Source organism: Vicugna pacos, chromosome 2 (assembly GCF_048564905.1).
Source record: "Vicugna pacos chromosome 2, VicPac4, whole genome shotgun sequence".
Taxonomy (NCBI): Eukaryota; Metazoa; Chordata; class Mammalia; order Artiodactyla; family Camelidae; genus Vicugna; species Vicugna pacos.
In genome coordinates this window covers 68003416-68024130 of record NC_132988.1, presented here as the reverse complement: position 1 = coordinate 68024130, position 20715 = coordinate 68003416, and the positions used below count along the sequence as shown (strand labels likewise).

Sequence of the window (20715 nt, the reverse complement as noted above, 5' to 3'; positions counted from 1 at the left end):
TGAGCGATTGTTCCTTCTTTGATGTGGGAATAATTATAGGACTTACCTCGTTGGATCTTTATTTTTTAAGTGAGAAATAAATGAGATTAACATATATAAAACACTTTGCAAGATGTTTGACACAGAGTGAGGACTTAACTACTTGCAATTTTAAAAAGCTGAGTCCAGATGTAAAGCAGTTGTTATTCACATAGCCTGGCTACCTTTTGAGCAGCACTTTTGATAGAAGCAATTCCTTTCAGATAGCTCTTATTCACTAGTAATATTACCCATCATCTCTTGGATATATTAATTGTACACAGTTTGTTTATTTACTTGTTATTTTTTTCTCAGTGATTCATTAACATAAAATATTTCTTAAACATATTATTAGAGTAGCAACAAACATTACACTTATATTTGTTTGTACTTTGTATTTTTGTAAGTGTTCTCTTTGCAATAACCGAATCTATTAATAACTAGGAACTATAAAAATTAATTGTTGTTAATGACCTTTGTAAAATATATTAAATATTGGAAAACCTATAGCATTAGCATCTTTATATTTCTGTGTAATTTCTGGCCCTATCTGAGGTTTTGGTACCCAGGCCTGAGTGTAGATTTGAGCTAAACAGTGGCTTTAAGCAGTTAAATAGTAATAACTTAACAATTATAAGATGCAAAGAAAGGGTTGAAGGATCAAGTTCAAGAAAAAGATCAGAGAGTAAGAATAACAACCAAAACTAAAGCAAAGGTTGAGAGGTCAGACACTTTACCCCTAAATCTGTAATTATCACAAAATTATCATCATGGAGCTACCGTGACCAATATCATTTGGTAGAGAGAAGGCTTTTAAGAGTATCAGTCATTTTAATCAAAACTGAGAACTAATTTGTTTTTCTTTTTTGCTTAAAAAGCAGAGAAATTCATTTCTGTCATCTAATCTAATCTTCTACATCAAGCCACATCATGTTGAACAAGAACATTCTACTGTTGTCTCTTCAGATAAGTCTTCTAGGAACCACTCTTGGTGGGAATGTCCTGATTTGGCCAATGGAAGGTAGTCATTGGCTAAATGTTAAGATAATTATAGATGAGCTGATTAGGAAAGAGCATAATGTGACTGTCCTAGTCGCTTCTGGTGCACTTTTCATCACACCGACCTCTCACCCATCTCTGACATTTGAAATATATAATGTGCCCTTTGGCAAAGAAAGAATAGAAGGAGTGATCAAGGACTTTGTTTTGACATGGATGGAAAATAGACCATCTCCGTTAACCATCTGGAGATTCTATCAGAAGATGGCCACAGTCATCAAAGACTTCCACATGGTGTCTAGAGAAATCTGTGACGGTGTTCTCAAAAACCAAAAGCTAATGGAAAAGATGAAGAAGAGCAAATTTGAGGTCTTGGTATCAGATCCAGTATTTCCTTGTGGTGATATAATTGCTTTAAAACTGGGAATTCCATTCGTATATTCTTTGAGGTTTTCTCCAGCCTCAACAGTGGAAAAACACTGTGGGAAGGTACCATACCCACCTTCCTATGTTCCTGCTATTTTATCAGAACTCACTGACCAGATGTCTTTCAGTGACAGAATAAGAAATTTCATTTCCTACCATCTACAGGACTACATGTTTAATACTCTTTGGAAATCGTGGGATTCCTACTACAGTAAAGCTTTGGGTATGTTACATTTTTTTATTATTTGAATTTGAACAAACACTTCTTTACTTCCCTATGGCTATTATTCTTCAATCCTACATGTTGATTAATATCATTTGATAGCAGGGAAGATGATAAAAGATACTATCCTTTGGAAATACAGTGTGTTGTTTTCTAATTTTATGGACTTGAAGATATCACCTAAATTCTTTTATGGATAACAAACATATGGTGACAAATATAAGTTTAAAAATAGGACTAAATTCCCATTTAGATATTACATTGAAAATAGAAATTGCCTAGAAACTTCAGTGGGTGGGCTGTGGGGAAAGCTGGAAGAGATTCAGCTTTCTACAAGCCTATTATTATAGACATTTGTGTGTGTTTAAACCCATATATGTTTATGGATATGATTATTGCACATAGATGTCCTACTACTTACTATCTACTAGGCACTTCCTTCAACAGGGAAGTTACAACAAAGACTAAGATAAAGCTCCTGGCTTCAAGAAATTTGCAGTCAAGCAGAGAAGTCAGACATGAAAAGGAATATTTACAGTATGACTAATGTGGGTAATGGACATATGTATAAAGGACAGAGGTAGTATAAAGGAAACAGGCAAGTGAGATGAGAGAGTGGTATTCCAAAAAATTTAAAGAGTTAAGGTGATGCACAAGGAAATTTTTAAACAGTGAATATGAATTTTCCTACAAACTAAGTGTGGGGGAGGAAAACAGTATGTTCCATGTTGTGGAGTCTTAAAATAGCAGTCTCAGTATTTATGAAGGTCAAAGTATAAAGTTGGGAGGCACGGGAAAGAATGCTAGAGATGTCAAAATTGCAAGAATGAATTTATTCAATAAGTATTCACAAAGTCTCTTGCATGTCATGCTAAGCATCTTGGTTTTTATCTAATAAGGAACTGGGGAATGTTGAAAGGGATGTATTATGACTGGATCACATTTTATTTAAAATACCTGGACAGATGTGGACCTAGAGTGGAGGGCAGTTAGACTGTAGGCTACTGTATCATGCCTGGAAAGATGCGATAGGAGCACGTACTAGTGAAGTAGCTTATAAACAGAGAAAAATAATGCAGATGAGTCCACAAAGTAACAACTAGGAGAGCAGGCTGTTGATAACTGGTTCCCAGTTAGGAGTGTGTGACCATGGAGGTGTAATTAAGTTTCTTTGCACCTGCATTTATTTATCCCATCTCTAATAGGACTACTGAAAGAACTAAATTAGTTAACATATGAAAGGATTTTAAGACAGTGTTTAGGAGCTAATAACCATTCAATTAGAGTTTATCAGATAAAATTAATAAAAGCTGATAATTGGTGAGGAGTGTTAAAGGGGGGATGAGGAAGAGATTAAAATGGTTTATTTTTGTGATATAACTGACAAATAACATTGATTAGTTTTGGGTGTACAATACAATGACTTGGTATTTGTATATACTGCTACATGATGACCACAATAAGTCTGGGTAGCATCTGTCACCACACATAGTTCCAATTTACTTTTCTTTAATAAGAATTTAAAGCTCTGCTCTTTTAGCAACCTTCAAAAATGCAATACAGTTTATCAGTAACTACAGTCATCATGCTGTACATTAGATCCCCAGGACTTATTTATTTAATAACTGGAAGTTTGCACATTTTGACCACCTTCACACATTTCACTGACTCTCTACCCCTCACCTCTGGCAACCACCAGTCTGTTCTTTGTATATACGAGTTAAGGTTTTGTTTTGTTTTGTTTTAAGGTTCCACTTATAAGTGAGATCGTATAGTATTTGCCTTTCTGTCTGACTTATTTTACTTGGCATGTCCTCAAGCTCCAACCATGTTGTTCCAAATGATAGGATTTCCTCCTTTGTTATCACTAAATAATATTTCATTGTGTGTGTGTGTTTGCGTGCGCACGCACAAGCCATGGAAACAATCTAAGCGTCTATCGTTGGATAAATAAAGAAAATGTACTACCGTACGTGACTATTGTAAATAATGCTGCAATGAACATGGGGGTATAGATATCTTTCCAAGTTGGTTTTCATTTTCTTTGGATAAATATTCAGAATTGGAATTTCTGGATCATATGGTAGTTCTATTTTTTATTTTTTCAGTAGCCTCTATACTGTTTTCCTTAGTGGCTGTACCAATTTATATTCCCAACAACAGGGTGTGAGGATTCCCTTTTCTCCATAGCCTCACCAACATTAATCTTTTAGTTTTTTTTATAACAGCTGTCCTAACTGGTGTGAGTTGATATTGTGTTTTTGATTTGCATTTCCTTGATGGTTAGTGTTGTTGAGCATTTTTTCATGTATCTGTTGGCCATTTGTATGTTTTCTTTGGAAAAATGTCAATTCAGATCCTCTGCCCATTTTTAGCCTTTTTTTTTCCTACTAGGTTGGATAAATTTTTATATATATTTTGGATATTAGCCCCTTATCAGATATATGATTTGCAAATATTTTTCTCCCTTTTGGTAGGCTGTCTTTTTATTTTGTTGATGGTTTCCTTTGTTGTGCAGAGGCTTTTTAATTTGATGTAGTCCCACCTGTTTATTTTTGCTTTTGTTGCCTTTGCTTTTGGGTGTCAAATCCAAAAAATCACTGCCAAGATCTGTGTCAAGGAACTTACTGCCTGTATTTTCTTCTAAGAGTTTTGTAGTTTCAGTTCAGTGAGAATAAAAGTCTTTAATCCAATCTGAGTTAATTTTTCTATAAAGTGTAAGATAGTGGTTCAGTTTTCTTCTTTCCCATGTGGGTGTCCAGTTTTCCCAACACCATTTATTGAAGAGACTGTTTTTCTTCTACTTTCTACTTGGCTCCTTTGTTACAAATCAGTTGACCACATATGAGTGGATTTATTAAAGAGGAGTGTCAAGAAGGATGTAAGTTACAGTTGATGCATCATCTCCTCTGGATATGTTCAATAGTTTCCCCCTAATTCAAAAACAGATATTTATCCCCTGGAATGTAAACAAAGACCCAGCTGTTCTGACATTAAGAGAGAATATTCATAGCTACTATGGTGATTATAAACTACCCTCTGAAGATAAAAGTGAACAGTCAACATTGGAGGACTAAAGCTGGACCTTAAAAATAAAGAAGATAAAGAAATGGCAACTTTATGAAGCAATGAAGCTGTCAAGATCTTCAAAAACTCTTTAGTCTCCTCATGCACGTCGTTAACTAAGTGACATCTGAATACATGCAGCATCTAAGTTAATAAACTAGAGGAACGTGTATGGAGACTTCCTTGGTCACAATATATGTCCACATTTTTATCTCATCACTTATATTTTTATCAACTACTTGTTCTCAACCTTGGAATAATAATTATCAGGATTACAATGCTCCTTATTAAGTTGGTGAAATTACCCTTAGGTAAACCTTCCCCATGCTGGCAGTCTCAGAATCACGTTTCATTCTATTTTACTTGTAAGTTAATGCTGGTAATAAAACCACACTATTTTCCTAGTCCTAACACATGAGAATAATCTTTCCTAACAATTTGTTCATGGGAATGTAATGAAGATTTCTAAAAATGTTCTTACTCTCTGATTTTGATAATATCATGTTTCTAATCAAATTACAATCTTCCAACTTAGAATGACTATTTAAGTTTGTTTTACTAAAACACAATATTATTGATGCCCAGGGACATGAGCACATATATTCAAAAGATCAGGTAAGAAGTAGAAATACTGATAAGTCAGAGTAATTTATTTTTGTGCAAGACTTTGCACAAATGAAATGATAAATGAGGGTGATGAATGGACCTGACTTGTAAAAAGAGCTTATTTCCAACTTGTAATTTGAATTTACATTTCACTTTAGCTTGAACGCTCTAATCAAAGTCATTGCAACAAATCGACATCTTCTCAGGCCTCAAATTGTCACACCTGAGTAAATAAATAGAGGACAATTTTCTGGGAGATTATTTTTCTTCAAGGAATGCTATAAGAACCACAGAGTGAGTCCTTAATCTCTGCTAATTGCTAGGAATTGGATATTATGATGTGGAAATTACTTCTTTTATTTCAGGTCATGGGTATTTGGTTTGAACTCATGAATATCATTATAGTAATAGCAGGTAATATTTGTTGATCTCTTTTGCACTGGACACCATAAGTGCTTCACATATAATATATCTCTTAATCCTTGCAATGAATTTGTGAAGAGAAAATTAGTATCTAGACCAGTTTTTCTCTCCTTTTAAAATTTCAGGTGTAAATCCATTAGTTATTCAGAATATTTTTAGTTTAAACTTTCTTTGGTACTTTTCTTCTTCCTTTCAATGTACTTAGTTTTTGAAATCATTACTCTATTTCTCGCCTATTTTAATTTGCCAAATGGTGTTTAATTGGGCCATGTTATCACTAGGTAGCCTGCTCTTCCTTAAGGCATAAAACGCCAGGTGACTGTTGCCTGGGGCGATTTGCCTGAGCATAGCTTTCTGGTCCTAAGAGCCTCACTTCAACTGAAAATAAGAAAAGGCTTCTGCAGAATTTAAATAGTATTTGTTTAAAGTTGAACCAGGCAAATTCTATTTTTATGTTTATGTTAACAAAAATACCATCAAAATTGAGGAAACATTTAAGAAAATAATGATATAGCATTTTAATGCCAATAAAAATATTTATAAACCATAAATATCATCTATTGCTACCAGACAGTTTTATCCTGTGGCCATTATAAAAACAAATGGGTTTTGTTGTGAGTAAGCTTTATATATTAGATTTATACAAATATCTAATGTATTATTATATACAAATAATTAGGTGAACAACTTCTAAATTAATAAATTAATTTTTAAAAACTAATGCCATCTATAACAATATATCTTGAAAATATGTTAAATTCAGTAGGAAAAACAGCAGACCTCCAAAAAAGAAAAAAAAAATGACCATAATATTCAGCTCTTTACATGAACTAGGTACTCGCTGAGCACAAGTAATTAATGTAAAATAAAGTGTTAGAAATGAAACAAATTTGAGTGTATATCTACCTCTCCATTAGTGCTTGATTTTCACTGTTCATTTGAAAGAAGATAAAAAATGTATTGGAGTCTTTCCTTTGAAGGGCAATACATTTTTGTTTGGATCTTTCTTTTTCTTTCTTTCTTTTTTTTTTCCCCCCCTCTTCCTAGCTTTTTCTTTGCTTCCCTCTCTCATTCCTTCCTTTCTGTTTCTATTTTTTAATTTAAGTTAAACTTGGTTGGTTAGGATTTTCCAAATCACCACCGGTAGCATTCCCTTTTCCACAATTACCCGTGAGCCGGACAACAGCCATGGGCATGACATCCGAGACGGAATTTGCAGGGGGACCTGCACAATTTCCAGGGAGAGATTTCTCTCGTTATTTGCTCCCACTCATTGGAAGGGAATGAAGCTCAATCTTTATGCATATAAGCTTGAATTTTATGTTTGCTTATTTCTTAAATCACTTGTAAACTTTGGTACTGAATACATTGTTAGTAATAAATCGTTTGTGGTATGTCCGGAGACTGAGCGTGACTGACGCTCGTGAAGGGACTTGCCCCTGGTTGGCACATCCGCACCAAAGCTCAGGTGCCCCCGGGGAGCCATTGTGTGAGGGGTGGAAGAGAGGAGGTGGAACTAGGTGATGAAATCTGTTTAAACTGGTCATTTTTAAAGTCAGATTCTCTCCCTACAATAGCATGTATAGCTAACATTCATTGAGCACAAATGCTGTTCGGAAGAATTTACATGCATTGTTTCACTCTGTCCTCACAATTTTACAGGAAATACACATCGTCATTCTCCCCCACTTTGTAATCTGGAGGCTAGAAACTTGCCTGAGGTTACAATTAAGGAAGTGGTGAAGCATTTGATGGCAGTCCTGGGGCGAAAAAGAAAGCTTTAGAAGATACTCAGTTTATATAGAGTAAAACAAAGAGAAAAAGAAGAGAGCGCACCTAAATTTAAAATTTCAAAGGAATTAAATAAATGCCAATCAAGGAACTCAAATGAAATGTAAGCATTAATGTAAGGCTAAAACTATAAGGTTACTAACGACTCGATTACTCAGGTTCCTAAAACAATATGAAGATTGATTTCCAGGCTTTTGTGCCACTGGAACCACCTCCAGACCTGAGAGACAATAAGAAATGAATCAGCACAATTCAGTCCCAGCCGTTCAGCGCATTATTCACGGAGCACACGGGAAGAGTACACCGTCAAGGCAGGACATGTCTTCAGAGGAAAACTTTAATAAGAAAAACTCCTGTACAAAAATATTGTTTTGAGGATTTTTCAATTTAAACTAATAGCATTATGCATATTTTAAGAAACTTTAATATTAATTTAATTTTATACAGATGACTAAACATTCTCTAGCAGGCATTAAATACAAAACTTTATTAAATTTTATTCTGAGAACTTTATATCCATTTTATTACTATTTGAAGCCCTCTCTTTTAAAATAAACAGAGAACAAAAAGGATCACTTGATTCTGTAGGGGGACAAAACTTGCCACCTCAAACTGAATCTTTGGCTTGAGGATTATTTGGGGCTGATTTTTTTTTAGAATCAAAAGGTTCTGGAAGTCTTTCTTTTTACCCCTCCCTTAACTGCCTAAAATATTTTAGATAAAAGCCCTGGTCCAGGAAGAGCCCTCTCACCACAGATACCTACAAAGAACATGGGCTACTGTCAATGGACACTCAACAGGGCCTGGAGGCCAACGTCCACTCCTGGTCCCATCGTCTCTGTGTGGCACCAAAAACACTTGTTTACCAAATACTGTTTTTCCACCTCTGTGTGAATTGCCTTCCTCCCCTTCGAAGTCCCCAACCCTACCCACTTCTCCCTCTCTCAGATGGCATATAAGCCTCAACTGCCCAACCTATCCTTGGGCCTCATAGTCTTATGGAACCCCGTATATCATTAAATTTAGTTTTTCTCCTGTTCGTCTGTCTCATGTCAGTTTAATTCTTAGACAAGTTAGAAAAACCTAGAAAAGTTAGAGGGAAAGTTTTGTCCCTCCCTCACAATTCAAAATACAAGAACAATATTCAAATTCGTGCACATTTTCTATGGCTGATCTGTTTTTCACTCATTGTACTTATATATTGATGTTTCACAGGCATGCGTTTTTAAAATTATTTTCTGACCTCTTTGGTTATGTTTAAGATGTCACTATCAAATGTTCACAATAGGAAATGTCATGTTTTCTAATTTTTACTACTATAAAATGTATCTCAAGTATTAGATTTAAAAAGTGGAATATAGAAGAAAGAATACTTATGCATTACTAGTATTGTGACTTTCAGATTATTTAAACCTCTCTTGATCTTTTTTTCTCACATACAAAATGATGGAGTTGGATAAGCTGGACTTGTACTGTCTCTAGAATGAAAACAATACCAGAATTCTGTTATGCAAAACTTATTCAAAACTGCTGTTAGTGAATTCATAAAGCAAACAAATATGTGATCCTTTTAAATTAGTGAACTTCATTTTGTCCTGAAATTGGGCTTATTTGGCAGGAGCTATTTTTTTTTTTCACTGATAGAAATTTAAATCTAAGCTTATACCTACATTTGTCTCCAAATATTTATTTTCTATCTCTTTATAATTTTTGAATTTGCAATTATGAAACATTTCAGGAAACCAAAGAATAAATCTAAAGAACATCTACACTGATGTCAATGGGATTAAACACCTTAACATCCAAGAATAATTTGAAAACAAAAAGACATGTACATCAGCTTTCATTAATTCTATTATTTCCTATTGTTCTTTACTAAATTAGATAATTATGTTATTTTCCTGAAGAGAACACTTAACAGTGGAAGGTTGATTCCTTGAACTCTTGAATGATTTTTTTTTTTTAATTCAGGGTAATTTAGGTCTGCCTACATGCATTTGATTCTGGAATATATATTGACAAGGTTTTAAGTGCTAACATAGATATTGCTAGTGGGTAATTTCTACTAAATCATTATATTATTCTTAAAAGGACTTCAATAATTAGACAGATCCCAGTATTTTATAGATAAACTTTGGTTATCCCTTTTATGTTGTTGTGTTTTGTCATCTTTTAATAAGGAGGTCATGATGACAACAGTTTTCTTTACGAAGATATTTCTTCACTAGGCCTGTTTTAATGGCCGTCCAGATGATTCCTACCGTCCGTTTACTGCTTTGTTTCAAAACCTAATTAATTTTAAAGGTACTGCCTCTGTATCCAAATTGAGGCTAGCTCTTGGAAGGACACAAATACAATCATTCTAAAAGCATCACTTCTCTTCCCCTCTTTCCCTTTCTCTGCCTTCCTGGTTCTTTTGTTACTCAAGGGCCTGAAATTACACAATTCAAGAGTAACAGAGTAAGAAGAGAAAAACTGCTATTTAATTTCCATTCTCAGTTCCTGGCTTCTATCCTTTTAATCTCTTTATTTGTTCTTATTTTCTCTTTTTAATGGCAGCCTCTAATAATTTTAACTTTTAAATTATCACCATTATACAGTTGCCCTCGTTGGGACTGATCTTCACTAAGAGCCTCAACTAATAGATACCATTATATCCATGTCTAGCTACTCATTCTGTAGCTAGTCTGCTGATTTACTGATCAACCTTGAGGCAAAGTAATTAGACTGTTAACATTACTAAACTCTTGATCTGAGCTAAGCAGTTTGCAAAGCAGCTTTACAGATATTATTGCTAATCCCCAAGTAAGGTAACAAATTAGCATTAGTTCTCATTTATACATGAGAAAACTAAGGCTAAGAAGATATAGGTAATTCACCATCATGAAGCTTATAAAAGGACAGTTTTTGAATCTGGCTCTATTGAACTCTGGTGTCACCTAATTTAAGCTATTAAATAACACTGAGTGAAAAATCATGTGGTTCCCCGGGGTGCTGGTCCCTATTTCCTTGATTTGTATATAAAGATGTCATAGGGGAAAATTTCCCTGTAACAAGAAGACAATGATCGATTTGCTTTATCACAGAAGGAAAGGATTCTCTATCAAATATGTAGTAATTTACGCTATACCCCAATTAATCTTAAACATCCTGAAGTATTTGAGCAAACTCTTCCAAGTGACACTTTAAAAATTTTTTTTCATAAATATGTGCCATGGGGAAAGATAATAATGCTGGTCATTGTGCATAGCCAAAGTTCCTAAAACTTACAAAGATGAGGCATAGCATTGTAAAAAGCTGGCCATGAGTGGAATAAGGTTAGAATTATAGTCCCAGTTGTTCTACTTGTCAAATATGTTTCTGGGTGTGCAATTCAACATTAGTTTCACTATCCATGAAATGGAGTGAATCACTTTCACCACACAAGATTGTGAAAAGGATTGAATTAGACAATGTATGTAAAAATGCCTTGTAATAAAGGCAACCAACTGGAAAGTACTACAAATTTTGACAAAGCAGCTTTGACAATAAGAACTGTTATTTTTCATTTAACAAAATTTTGGGATATACACATTTTATAAGTCATAGTATCACAGAGAACACAGATATCAGGTTTATAACCTGCCTGCACTTTTTCTTTAAAATAGGGCCAGATTTCATTTCTTTTGCTGAAATAATTATATTAGTGCATTTAGGAATTTGAACTATATTGTTTTCCTTTCAAACTCTAGACCAATGGACCTATGAATGAGTGTAGCTGTCACATTAAATATTATTTTATAATAAAATAAAAATTATCTACCTAAATACACTTCTAAAGTTTCTTTTCATTTTAAAAGATCTGCAGTAGGAGAGTTTCCATAATGGACATCACCATGCCTAAGAAGTTTTTCCATCTGCTGGTTTTTAATTTGATGCTGACTCAAATTGTTCTAACTGGGAACGTGCTAATTTGGCCAACAGATGGTAGCCATTGGTTAAATATTAAGGTCATTTTAGAAGAGTTGAATCGAAGAAATCACAATGTGACTGTGCTGGCTTCATCAGAGACCATATTCATCAACTCCAGTCCTGATTCTCCTGTGAATTTTGAGGTGATACCTGTTTCCTACAAGAAGAGCAATATCGATTCCTTCATTGAACATATGATAATGCTGTGGATACATCACAGACCAACTCCTCTCACACTCTGGGCTTTCTACAAAGAACTAGGAAAACTCCAAGAGACTTTTTTTCGAATTAATATCCAAATCTGTGATGGAGTATTAAACAACCCCGAGTTAATGGCAAGACTTCAGAAAGGTGGTTTTGATGTGTTGCTGGCTGACCCGGTAACAATCTGTGGAGACCTGGTTGCTCTGAAATTAGGAATTCCATTTATGTACACGTTGAGGTTCTCTCCAGCCTCAACAGTGGAGAGACACTGTGGGAAAATCCCAGCACCAGCCTCCTACGTACCGGCAGCCCTTTCCGAGCTCACTGACCAGATGACCTTCAGCGAAAGGGTTAAAAATACCATATCTTATCCTCTGCAAGACTATATATTTCAATCCTACTGGGGAGAATGGAATTCATACTACAGCAAAGTTCTAGGTAAGTCTCTAAAATAGTCTCTCACTAATGATTCCAGATACCTTATTTATTCTAATTGTTAGTACAGCAAAATGCTCCCATACCAGTGCATATGCCAAGTTGAAGTAAATATACCTGTATCTCTGTAAACGTCCTTGAAAATTATCTTTGGACACATTCTTTAAAAAATAGACTGGTGGTGTTAATACATATGCTCTTGTCTCAAAGCAAATAATCTTCCCTATTTAAAATGGTAATAGCTTTTCAATGTGGCAATCAATATTCAAATATAAATGAAAGCACCTTTACTAGGATAAATTATGACACTGAGAAAAAAATACCTTGGCAAATATTTTAAAGTGATATCTGGTTTACTTTCCCTTCTTTGTTCTTCATTCTTTCTTTGTCTGAAGAAGCTTTAAGATTGGGCACTGGAAACTTGAATGTATACCCTCCTCTGCTTCTCAGTCTCTCTATCCTTAGGCTCCCCTGGGTGCCTGGGCCAGCACTGCCTCCAACTTAATTGCTCAGGGACGGTGGGCAAGCCTCAGGTTGCCTTGTCTCGCAGACTCCTTATGAGGAGCATACAAAATAAAGCAAGCTGTCAAGGCCAGTTCTGGTTGGTTGTTGATACCGCTTCTCTTTCTCACTTTTGTAAGTCCTCCTTAGTTAATTTTTCTATTTTCTTCTCTCCTGAATATATTTTTTTCTCTAGATCTATTTGTAGTAGCAGAGATGTTAATTCACAACAGGAATTAGTAGTTGATGCTGCCAGTGGTACTTTCTTACAAAGGTAGTATGACTATTCTTTTACTCACCTTTCTGCCTTCCTCCAGCCCTCCTTCCCTCCCTCTCTCTGTTTCTTTTCCTTCCTTCCTCCCTCCCTCTCTTCCTTCACTTATTTTCCTCCCATCTTGTGTAGGAAAGTTACCAAATACCAACCCAATACCTCCCTCTTTTCTAGGCACTAGGAATGCAAGCGGTAGCCAAACCCATCAAAATCTCTATCTACCCTCATGGAGCTTACATTCTAGTAAAAAGGAGACAAATGAATAAAATAAATATATAAAATATATAATAGGAGGAGAGTGTTAAGCGTGTGATATATACTATATGGTAAAATAAGACCAGATAGTTCTTAGTGTAGGGTTACACTTTTAAATAGAGTGGCAAGGGAAGGTTCCAAATGAAAGGATGACATTCAGACAAAGACCTGAGGGCAGTGAGGGTGAGAACCAACAGGATCCCTGGAGGAAAAGCATTTCAGATGTAGATAAGAACAGTGCAAAGACCTGTGTTAAGCCATAGAAGCAGGATTTACGTAAGGATTTACAATAAAGATTTATTGTAACTCGACCTTAATCTGACCTTCCACAAGTAGGATCTCTAATTTTTTTTCTTTTCTTTTTCTTTTGGAATACTCTTTAACCAGTGTTCCATCACTTAAACTTTTAAACATCTTTGTAGAACTGATTTAGACGGAAGACACTAAACATACCACACGTATAAATGAAACATACAGAAGCTAATTAAAATCTGCATATACCTTTGAAAATATGGTAGAATTTTGAAGGCAAAATTCAGTGGTTTTGTATTTTTTATAATGTAACGTAACTGTATTTTTTTCCTGGATTTCAAATTACATAGGCCTCAAAAACATACTTAGCTTTAAATGTAGGTGTTATTCACATGATTACTCCCCAAAACATTTGAAATATGTGCTATAATAATCATCACTGAGCATATATGTATCACACACTAACGACTGCAGGTTTGAATGACATAGCAGTCTGTATTTCTTAAATAGGGAGCTGCAAAAAGTAAAATAGTGAAAGTTCTCGCAAAGCACAGGAGATTCTGTGTTCAAGTTCCACTTGCTAATTCTGTGATCTCAGGCAGATAACTTAAACTCTGAGTCACAGTACATCCTTCTCTTTAAAGTGGGGTAATTATTTCACTGTATTACTATTTTTTAATTGAAGTATAGTCAGTTACAATGTGTCAATTTCTGGTGTACAGCATAGTGACCCAGTCATGCATATATATATACATATATTTGCTTTCATATTCTTTTTCATTAAAAGTTATTACAAGATATTGGATATGGTTCCCTGTGCTGTACAGAATAATTTGTTTTTATCTATTTTTTATATATAGTGGTTAACCTTTGCAAATCTCAAACTCCCAAATTTATCCCTTCCCACCCCCTTTCCCCCTTAACCACAGATTGTTTATTATGTCTGTGAGTCTGTTTCTGTTTTGTATTTCACTATATTCTCTAGGATGATCATATGACAGTATATGTATGGCTATTCTGTAGCAACTGAGAAGGATTATACTTATGTTGACTGTCATTTACACCAAACTACATGAGAACTCTGCAGTGACAATGCCCTAATTACACTACCACAGGGCTCTGGTACATAGAGTAGTCAGTAAATATCTATAGAAAACAAATGACCTCTGGGATATACTAAATCTCCTCTCTCAAAGGAAACCATGGCAAATTATATAATGTGTGAAAAAGGCTTTGTGAAACAGAATGTTCCTGATTTCTCATTTTCACAGGATAATAATCTAGTTTCAGAAATCCCACTTATTAAGAGATTAAATATCTTATTTACTTAAAACCTTTACGCTCCTCATGTTACTAAACATAGTTAGACAACAAATAACTACCTTGAATATTCTATTTCAAATTGAAGTACATTTTCAAGAAGAACTGGTAAAATCCAATCTGTTTTTTGTTTGCAATTACATTCTTAAAGTATTAGCAACACCTGTTAACCGTAAACTGATGCTGAAACAGGGCAGGTACCTTGTATTCGATATTATTATCTTTGAACAAAAGAGATTTCATAACATGTCAAATATCTCTGTGTTCCCTTTTCAATAGCTATTCTTCATTTCTGTGAGAAAAAAATTAGAAAAATAACATTTAACTGTGGTAAAGAAAAAAATGATACAGATCTGTTTTCAAGGAAACAGAAGTAAGTAACAAGGAAATATCTAATTGCACCGTTTAAAAATCCTATTGTATTTATCAATGAGAAAATCATTTATGGATGAAGCAGATAAAAATGATGATCAATTCCATTTTAAATATGCATCTAACTCCTAATGGAACAAGCGTGTCTAGGTATATGCTAGTCGCTGTTATTCATATCCAGGAGTGACTCTATTCATCTTGCCCTGGCTGATTGTCCTGTGGTATCTTCAAATTGCCCTGAGCTGGATCTCTCCCTCCACCTCAGGGAGATCTGCTGTACATACAGCAAAAGGATAGTTCTCATGTGGGCAGGATTTGGGACCACCCTTTGCTGCAGCTATAGGAAGACCAAGGGCTTGAAAGTTGCAGTGAAAATAGTGAATTCGGTAAGGAAACTGGATGGCTGTCGGAGCCAGCCGACAACGAGCAGGTCCAGAAACCTGTGCTACAGGACTGAGAAAAGAAAGACGACACTAAAAGGTGGGGTTGAGAGGGTCGCACTCTAATAAGTCTGCAAGACGCAAGACCAAGAATGGACGACGAGTTTATTTTCAGCAGTTAATTTATACAATTTCAACCAGCTAGAGTGTGCATTCCTTCACGTAGGCAAAGGCATTGTCTTCTAAACTTAAGACCACCTGATAGCGTGTAGTAAAATCATTAACTTGTGTATTGTTCCCATAAACCGCCATAGGCTTAGATCAGTAACTTGTATGCTGATTGTATCTTCTTGCCCAAAGGCCATTAGTGTCTCATTAGCATAGGACGTTCCTGAGGTTTTAAGATTCCTTGGCGCAAACATCTCAAAGGGGTGGTGGGACAGAGATTGTCTTTGATAGATCAACCTCAAAGCCTGACGCTAGCACTCAAGATTTATTATCCTGTTTTGTGCCGGCCGTCCTCAGGTCATGAGTGGCTCCCCACAGATGGCCTCATGTTGCCTGTGTCTTTTGGTTTCCTGGTTTGTCTCCATCTTTCCCAGCACACTGCAGAGGAGGAAAGGAAAGCCCAGTGCTAATCTACGCGCCAAGTGTAGCCTACTCTTACCTGTCAGTACCACGTGGGCTCCGTGTTGGTCCCTCTTTCCTGACTGCTAAATTGTGGATGGATTCCTTAGAACTAAACCTTTCCCTAGCTTTCCCCAAATTTCCTGGAACTGAGCTGCACTACTCAACATTTTTATATTTGATCCTGGCTACCTTTCTGGATCTAGTATTTTGTTTATTTGCTTCTTTTTCTGTATCCCACTCCCATTCTAATCCCCATTGCCAACCTCTCATCCTTTTCCCAGAAAACTTGGATCTCTCCGTTAATCTGTCCTCACGTAAGCTTTTAATTCCTCCTCACATACCACTTTCCTGCGGTCAGTGCTGTGAGATTTCTAAAATTCTGTGTAACCTTTCTTTTGAGATTAAACGTAAATCATAAATTGTACAGCTCATTGCAGTTTTGCAATATAAACCCATCCATGCAAACCAGTATCCAAACCAAAAAGCAAAACACTACTACACTCATAACTCCTTACTGTTCTTCATACCAGTCCCTACAACTCCTGTCTGATGGATCGACTTTCTTGACTTCTGACACCACAGATTAAATTGCCTGATTTAAACTGTGTAAATGAACCACACATTATGGCTCTTCTGTATTTTGCACCTTCTGCTTAATGTCATGATGTTTATATTTGTTCAAGTTGTTGCATGCAGGTATAGTGTGTTCATTCTCATAGCTATACGGAGTCTAATGTATTAATATACATTTTACTTATCCATGCTACTGTTGGTGGACACGCAGACTATCTTGGTTTTGGCTATTTATGATAAACACTGCTATGAACATTCATGTACACGTCTTTTAGTGAATATATATGTGCCATACTAGGGGGTGTATACATGAGAGTGGAATTGCTAAGTTGCAGGGCATGTATATGTTTAGCTTTAGAAGATGCTGCTAAATTCTAGTTTCCCAAGGGCTTGTGCCAGTCAATAATCTCATCAGCCATTTCCAGCTGTTCTCCATTCTCATCACCAGTTAGTATTTTCTTTTTGTTCTTTTTTTTATTGTAACCATACTATTGATGTGCAGTGCTATCTCATTATTATTTTTTACTAAGGGCTAATTTACATTTTCTTAAAAATGCTACCTCAGTGCCCTTTATAACGTACCTTTCTGTATCTGCTTCAGCTCATTTCAGTTTAACTTAATACAATTCAATACATTCAGTGACGTAAGACAATCTGCCAGGTATTGTCAGATATATAATCTGACACACCCTTGATCCCCTAAGGGAGCTATAATATGCAATTTACACATTAGTAAATTATATATACATTTATAACAACAATCAGATTAGATATAATAAAAGTTGCCTGAAGAAGTACACTAAAAATTTTACCTTTAGCTAGCATGCATTTTTTCATTACCTATTTATACTTTTACTATTTGTACTTGCTTATTTTACATACATATAGATGTTTTCAGATTCTTAAAAAGGTACATATACAATGTGATTTGTGTTATCAAATGTATGCACCTTTGTAACCAACACATCAATCAATCTCTAGGATCCCTTCCTAACATAGCTGCTCTCCAGACCTTTTCAGATACTTATCAGACTGAATAACCTCACCACTCAGTTTTCATTCCTTTTATTTACATCCATTTTTCTTTTTCTTACTGAAGTATAGTTGATTAATAATATTATATTAGCTTCAGGTGTATGACACAGTGATTCAAAATATTTATAGATGATATCCCATTTAAAGTTATAAAATAATGGCTCTATTTCCCTGCTCTGTACAATGTATCCTTATTGCTTATTTATTTTATACATAGTAGGTTATAACTCTTAATCCTCTAACCGTATCTTACCCACTTCCCCCTCCCCACTGGTAGTCACTAGTTTGTTCTCTGTATCTGTAAGTCTATTCCTGTTTTGTTGAAGATACATTCATTTTATTTTTTTAAATTCCACATGTAAGTAATAAATTAGAGTATTTGCCTTTCTCTGTCTGACATTTCTTGAAGCATAATATCTTCTAGGTCCATTCACGTTCTTGCAAGTGGCAGACTTTCATTCTCTTTTATGGTTGAGTAATATTTCATTGTATACGTACACCACATCTTTTTTATCCATTCATCTGCTGATGGACACTTAGGTCACTTCCATAACTTGGCTATTGTAAATAATGCTGCTGTGAACATCAGGGTGTATGTATCTTTTTGAGTAAGTGTTTTTGTTTTCTTTGAACTTCGGCTTTTCTTTGGTGGGTTTCTTAATGCATTCTATAATTGTTTTTTAACTGTAGAAGTAACATTGTCATGTTGTCACTCATGTTCAGTTTGTGATCCATCAAGCATCCATCACTGATCTAGTTTTCTATTCAGTGATTCTGCAGCTAATGCCCTTCCTAGATGTACCATCTGTACATCTAAAAGTGAGTGGACTGGACTCCATAGAGGAGGTGTAACCAAGGGAAGAGTGGAGGTGATGCCTGTGATCCCAGCAACTCAGCTGCAGAGAACATGGTAGCAGCAGGGAAGCCAGTGCACAGGACTGACTCCTGCCTCCTGGCAGCAAGGCACTTGCAGCCCCAGCTAACTGGGCGGCAGTAGGAGCTGGGCCTGTGGCTCTGTCCCTCCAGCCATGGAGGAACCCACAACTCCAGTCCCTGGCCCCTGCTGTCAGTGGCAGTGCCTGTGAACCCAGCAACCCCAGGCACAGCAGAGGCACCTGTAACCCCCGCTTCACCCCATCTTCCCCCTCTCCCTGTGCAAACCAAGCCCCTCTGACATAGGAGACCCCAGACACAGCAGCAGAAGTGCCCATCATCCTGGAACCTCAGGCAGAGAAGCCAGTGACACCAGCAGCAGCAAGGCTCCAACGACCCAAGAGGCACAAGCAGTGCAAGGAGGGCACCAGGCAACAGCTCTGACAGTTAGTGGAGGGTGGAAAATGCCTACTCAAATATAGTAGAGTAAGAGAAACCAAAAACTTGTGCTATAGTGTCATCTACTGGAAAACAGTAGAAAGACCTTTAATTTCTAACCAGCCAAATCATTAGAATCAAGTTTAAAAAATTTTGGTTAAAGAAAATAGGTGTTTGCTATTTCAAATGTGCCAGCAGAGGAACAACTCATCAAGCATCATGAAGAGCCACAGTAACATTGTACCACTAAGAAAATGACTGTTCTCCAGAAACCGAACTTAAAGTCACAGATCTGACAGCTACAGTTAAAAACCTCAACAAGCCACAAGAAAATTCGGCAAGGCAATTCAGTGAGCTCAGGAATTAAATTATTAAATTAATTAACAGAAAGAATACTTTACATGGGAGATTTAAACTCTAAAAAGAACCAAACAGAAATTCTGGCACTGAAGAATTCAGTAAGCTGGAAGTACCACATACCCTGATTTTGAATTATATCACAAAACTGAAATAATCAAAACAGCATGGAATTGGCTGAAAAACAGATACATAAATCAATGGAACAGAAGTGAGAGGCCAGAAATAAACCCACACACATATAGGCAATTAATTACTGACAAAGGAGCAAAGAACATTCACTGGAGAAAGGATACTCTCTTCAATGAATGGTGTTAAAATACTGGACAACTACATGCAAAAAAATAAAACTAAAACATTATCTCACATCATACACAAAAGTCAATTCAAAATGGATTAAAGACTTATATGTAAAACATACTATAAAACTCCTAAAAGGAAACATAGACATACTTTTTAGGCATAGGTATTAAAAATGTTTTTCTGGATATGTCTCCTCGGGCAAGGGAAACAAAAGCAAAAATAAGACAAGTGGGACTACATCAAACTAAAAAGCTTCTGTATAGCAAAGGCAAATGCCAACAAAATGAAAAGACAACTTACATAATGGGAAAAGATATTTGCAAATCATGTATCTGATAAAGAGTTAATATCCAAAATGTATATAAAGAACTCATGTAACTCAGTAACGACAAAAAAGCAGCCAAACTAAAAAATGGGTAGAGAAGCTGAGTAGACATACAGATGGCCAACAGGCATATGAAAAGATGCTCAACATTACTAACTATCAAATGCAAATCAAAACCACGAGATATCACCCCACGCCTGTTAGAACTGCTGTTATCAAAAAGGGAAGAAATAACAAGTGCTGGTGAGGATGTGGAGAAAAGGGAACCCTCATAAACTGTTAGCAGGAACGTAAATTGGTGCAGCCACCAAGGACAGTATGGTGATTCCTCAAAAGATTAAGAATAGAATTACCATATGCTTGAGCCATTCCACTTCTGGTATTTATCCAAAGAACACTTCATAGTCTTTCTGTTTGTTATTCATGAAGAGCACTGGCTAGTTACTTTTTAGAATATCCCTTTTTTTTTTTCCTGGTGTTCTCTGGTGATTAAGGTGAGATTAGGCTTCAGGGATAAGAATACCGCAGAGGCGGTCTTGTGTCCCTCACCACATGGTCTATCGCAGGTGTACCTATTATAGATAGAAAGGTATTACTAGTGACCATGTTTTAATCACTGAGTTAAGATGGTGTCTGCTAAGAGTCTCATGATTTTACCCTTTGTAATTAACAAGTATCCTGACAGGAG

The 20715-nt window shown here is 35.8% G+C and overlaps 1 protein-coding gene across 2 annotated transcripts in view; it reads left to right on the top strand.

The window, feature by feature from the left end:
• The first annotated feature begins 853 nt into the window (after nt 1-853).
• Nucleotides 854-20715, top strand: part of LOC102524969 (UDP-glucuronosyltransferase 2A2) — a 43445-nt gene continuing 23583 nt past the window's right edge. Inside the window, exons 1-2 of one of the 2 annotated variants that reach the window (XM_031689646.2) lie at nt 854-1666; nt 11516-12145. In XM_031689646.2, coding sequence (XP_031545506.1) covers nt 949-1666; nt 11516-12145 — 1348 coding nt within the window. In that variant the 5' untranslated portion in view covers nt 854-948. Of the gene's footprint in view, nt 1667-11401; nt 12146-20715 lie in introns of those variants that run through there. The other variant, XM_072973064.1, reaches the window with a different exon arrangement.